This window comes from Neophocaena asiaeorientalis, unplaced genomic scaffold (assembly GCF_003031525.2).
Source record: "Neophocaena asiaeorientalis asiaeorientalis breed wild unplaced genomic scaffold, Neophocaena_asiaeorientalis_V1.1 scaffold78, whole genome shotgun sequence".
NCBI lineage: Eukaryota > Metazoa > Chordata > Mammalia > Artiodactyla > Phocoenidae > Neophocaena > Neophocaena asiaeorientalis.
The window spans coordinates 18,116,642-18,121,361 of NW_020175018.1; the positions used below are offsets into that span (position 1 = coordinate 18,116,642).

Below are 4,720 nucleotides of genomic sequence, written 5' to 3' on the forward strand. Positions count from 1 at the left end.
AAAAAAAAAAAAAAAGAACTCCTAGAATTCAATAAGAATAAGGCAACCAATTTTTAGAAATGGACAAAAGTCTTGAGCAAGCCTTTCTCATAGGAAGATACACAAACATCCATAAGTACACAGAAAAAACGTGAACATCATTAATCTTTGCAGGAATGCAAAATAAAACCGCAATTCTATCTCACTACATACCCGCTCTAGCGGCTAAAATTAAAAAGGCTGGAACCCGCCAGAGCTGGAAAGAACCGCAACAACTGTAACTCGTGTACACTGCTGGTGGTGGAGTAAACGCTGCAGCCACTTTGGAAAAACGCTTGGCAGTTATTGGTGAAGATAAACACACACACCTCCCCTTTGATCCAACAATTCCACTCCTCATGGAATTTCATTTCCAAAGGAAATGAGAGCACATGCCCACAAAAAAAAAAAAAAAAAAAAAAGGCAAATGCTCACAGCAGCTTTTATTTACAATAACCAGAACTTGGAAGCAACCCAAATGTTCATCAAAAGGAGAATGGATGTCAAATTGTGGGATTAGGACTCGGCAATAAAAAGGAATGCATTGCTGATGGAGGCAACAGCCTGGATGTTGAGGAGGGGAAGCCAGACACAGACGTGAATGTAACAGACGGTGCAGTTGATGCAACGTTCTAGAACAGACGAAGGGAATCTCTGGTGAGGAACAGTCAGAGGCGGGTTACTGGGGAGGGGGAGGGGTCGATCAGGGAGGAGAGGGACTTTCAGGGGAGATGAGGATGCTCTGTGATGTCACAGGATGTGAATTACACAGGGGCGTCCCCTTGTCAAAATGGTAGAGCTAAGGGTACATCTCGATCTACATAAATCCTATCCCCCAAATGACAAGCCTATGTTACGGCATTCCGCCCCATGCTCGAAATGCAGTAGGTGCTCTGTAGACACAATAGGTGCATGTAGACATCGGTGCATGCCTAGATCTGTGGATGGTGCCAGCGAAGAGGGTGGCAGAGAAGGGACTCTGCCCCTCGGCTCCTTCCATAGGACCCCACGGTCGACACTGGTGTCCAAGTGTCTTTCAAGTCCCACTGTCTGGGAAGCTTCTGACCTCTCCAACCTTCAGTGTCCTCTCCATCAAGCACAGCTCTTGCTTGGGGTCCTAATGGGGCGGGTGCCTGCATCACCCTAAGATCGACAGATCGCCGGTTCTATTTCTCTGAAGAGCCCTCAGTGCCCACGCCATCAGGTCCTCAGCCAATGAAAGCATTCTGACCGGTCCACCGACCAGGAGATAGCAGAGCAGGAAGGCGGCTTCCGAAAGACCACGTGGCCAGTTCCCCACCCGTGCACCCCGGCTTCCCCATCCGCACGACAGAGAGCTTTGGGCTCAGTTGCATCTCGAGCCCTGATTCCGCTTGACTGATTGTGGAGGCTGCATGGGGGTCTCTGCTGAAAAACATTCTGAGCTGGATGGGATAGAGTCCTGGGGTCAGGATTTTCCCCCAAATGTGGGATGAGAAAGGGGGCTCCTGGGCTGGCAGATTGCTGTCCCTTCACCTGATGGTCTCGAGGACCCTTTCCAGGCTGACGTTCATTTTATTCATTTCATCGGTTCGTAGAATATTGACTGTCAAGGTCCCCCCATCCAGCCCACTTCCTTCCACCGGCCCATCAGAGCAAAGCTGATGACTGTCTTCAGACGGTACGAGCGGGCTGATCTGCCTTTGAGGTGTCTCACTGAGCAGCCCGGGGGCCTCCATGTCTCCCCTCTGTTCCACGCTGTCAGAATTCGCGACAGTGCCTTTGTCACCAGCCTCGCTTGGCTGCACGACAGAAATCCAGGGTGTCTGGCATCCTTCGGAAGGAACCCCTGCAGGTACCTGCCTGGACCTCCAGTAATCTGGTGGGCAGGGCTGCGGGAACTGTTTCCTTTGGGGGCAGCCTCTGGAGAGGCTGTCAACACGAGTGACCGTTCCCAAGGCCCACCTTGGGGGACAGAACCCCCTCTCCGCCTTCTCATTGGTTCTGTCAGGAGCTGGGAGCCCTGCCACCATCTGGGTCCCACCCCAGTTCTTGGCACTGCCGACGTCCAGACACTGGTCTCGCGGTGGAGGGCGGGCGGGAGAGGGGAGAAAGGACGAGCTGGGGCTGGGATCACCCCGCAGCTCCCTGTAGCCGCTGTGGAGCCTCAGTGTGTGGTTTTCTAATCTGTGAAAGGGCCTCAGTGCTCTCCATCTCCAAGGGTGTGTTAAGTTGAAAAGCATACATGTTTTCCAAGTGCCCACACGTGCGTTGGCATCCCTGTGGACGGGCCCGGCGATCGGTGGGTGGTGTCACAGTTACAGGGGGGTCCGTTAGCTGGCTGAGCCCCTTGTGATGTGGCTTTGTCCTCAGGCCAACTTTTGCTTCCTGGAGTGGTGGTGGTAAGACAGCAAGTGACGTAACCCCGAAGCAGCAGCTTCCTCTCCCGCCCTTGCTTATCAGCTACCTGCGGGGGTCTCATCAAGGTAGACACTGGCTCACCCCCGTGCCTGGAATCGCCCCCCACAGAGGGAAGTCTGACGCATCTGCCCACTGTCCCATTGCAGCTCAGCCCCACGGGGGAGGTGTCCAGGGCTCTGGGGAGACTGGCTGCCGCCACCTTCCTCGAATACGACACATTTTCTCCAGTAGGTTTGTGGCGATCTATCTGCCCCGCCCCAGCCTCTAGAATGACAGCTAATGTTCAAAAGCTAGGTTTGGGACGGGCCAGAAACCTACTCGCAAGAGCCGCTGGGTAATCGTTTCTGCTCTCGCCTCCCTCCCCCCGCCCCCCGGACTCTGTGCGGTGGGGAGGGGAAGTGGTCCACCTCTGCTTTCAGAAGAGAACTTTGCCAGGCCTCCTTTAAGCGAGGCCATGAGATGTGTCCTCACACAGAGAGGCACTCGGGGCTGGCGTGGGCCTCCCGGGGGAGCTGGCCTCTGAGCACAGCCTGCCCCGAGGATGGACCCCACGGCAGGCTGAAGAGCTGGCTGCCCTGAGCCCAGGGTGAGTCCTGTCCCCGATCCCCCGGCCAGAGTGACCCCTGGGGGCCGGGAGCCTGTGGGAAGTGAGGGACAAGTCGGGTTGGTTCACTTGCTGTTGCCTCATTCAGTGAAATATTTGCTGAGCACCTACTTTGTATCAGGAGTGGGGATCAGAAGGGAGGAAGAAGTTGGGTTTCGTCTGGGGAAGAGACAGGCTTATCCACAGGCACTTATAAAATAATTGGAGATGCAGCGAGAGGGATGCCCTTGGTACAAGAGCTCCAGATGGAGAGTCCCAGATGGCAGACTGGGTGGGGGATCCCAGAAGGCCTCTTGGAGGAGGTGTCCCTTGACTGGAGGCTTGCAGATCAGAGGGGATAACTTGTTGGCAAGATCATGAGCGGAAAACAAAGGTTTATTGAATCGTAAGTTAAGTGGTAACTCCCTTGCTCCTTTGGGAAGGCGCATCACAAACTCCTCGTCCCTCTGCTCTGCTTCCTTGCTGACTGGTGGGGAAAACGTCCACGTGCCTGTGAGCTCTGCACTTTGACCTTCACACTTCGACTGCTGGGACTGGGGAGACCTTGGGCTGAGCTGAGAGCTCTCGGGGCTCCAGGTCCCAGGCGTGGGCCCAGGGAGAGGGCATTCGGTCCCCAGAGCTGGGCATGCCTGTCCGTCAGCTATGCAAAGATTCCCGTTAAGGCAGCATCTCGCCCCTGGGCCCCAGCGTGTGTCCCTGCTTTTACTAAAGGGCTGGGGTGGGTGCGCTTTGTCATGGTGGGACCTTCCAGAAGGGCGGCAGGCAGAGCACAAGGCAATCCCAGGCTGCCTGGGTTAAACTACCAGAAACCACGGGAAGCAGGTGCCCTGTCCTTGGACCAGGACACTGAGGCCGAGAGGGAGGGCCTCATGGTGGCCCCAACTGCCTCTCCCCTCCGGGGGGCCCCGTCGTGGACGTGGCTTCAGCCCCCCACCCCTCTCCCCCACTTCCCTCCTGTGCAGTGAGCATGACGTGGGGGAGGACATCTACGACTGTGTCCCGTGCGAAGATGAAGGGGACGACATTTATGAGGACATCATCAAGGTGGAAGTGCAGCAGCCCATGGTGAGCCCCCGCTGCCCGCCCCGCCCCTCCTTTAAAGCCTCTGCGCAGACCCCACCGTCTGAGCCACGGGCGTGGGGGGGTGGGGAGCTGCACCCAGTCCTTCCTGCGCCGGTCGGCCAGGTCCCTTCTTTCCTATGAAATGTTCTAGGGAGACCCGCTGCCACCCCGCCTCCCCGGACGTGCTGCTCTGGAAGTCTCCTCCGGAGGGCGTGCAGGACCCCGAGTCCTTCCTGCCCAGGGAGCCTTAGATAGTGACGCGGTGCTGGTCTCAGGCAGCCTGCCTCCCTCTGCCCTTAGCCAGCCGTGCGTCTTTCCTGCGCGAGGGTGTTTATTTCCGACGGGCGTCGGCTAATCACGTCTGGGATGTTCGTGTGCTGCAGCCCCGTGTGCTGCCCACAGCTGCTGTCCTGGGGCGGGAGGGTTGCTGCCAGGCCAGGACGGGAGACGGGGATCTGGTGGCGTGGGCCACAGCCCTTTCGCACCCCCAGGCTCCCGGGGGCGGTCGCGATGCCAGTTGCCCACTATGGAGGCCTTTGATGCCATTTGCCCTCACCAAAGAAATGGGGGAAATTTCTCTGAAAGCAGGTTTCAGTCTTTTCCCTCTGCTGGGGGGGGGAGGGGGGGGCCACCCGC

The 4,720-nt window shown here is 57.0% G+C and overlaps 1 protein-coding gene across 1 annotated transcript in view; it reads left to right on the top strand.

Annotated features, from left to right (window-relative positions):
• VAV2 (vav guanine nucleotide exchange factor 2) overlaps window positions 1-4,720 on the top strand; it is a gene marked incomplete at its 5' end in the record, with an annotated part of 182,669 nt that overhangs the window by 134,367 nt on the left and 43,582 nt on the right. Inside the window, one exon of the mRNA XM_024762236.1 lies at window positions 3,985-4,087. Within this exon, the coding sequence (XP_024618004.1) occupies window positions 3,985-4,087 (103 nt within the window). The remainder of the gene's footprint in view (window positions 1-3,984; window positions 4,088-4,720) is intronic.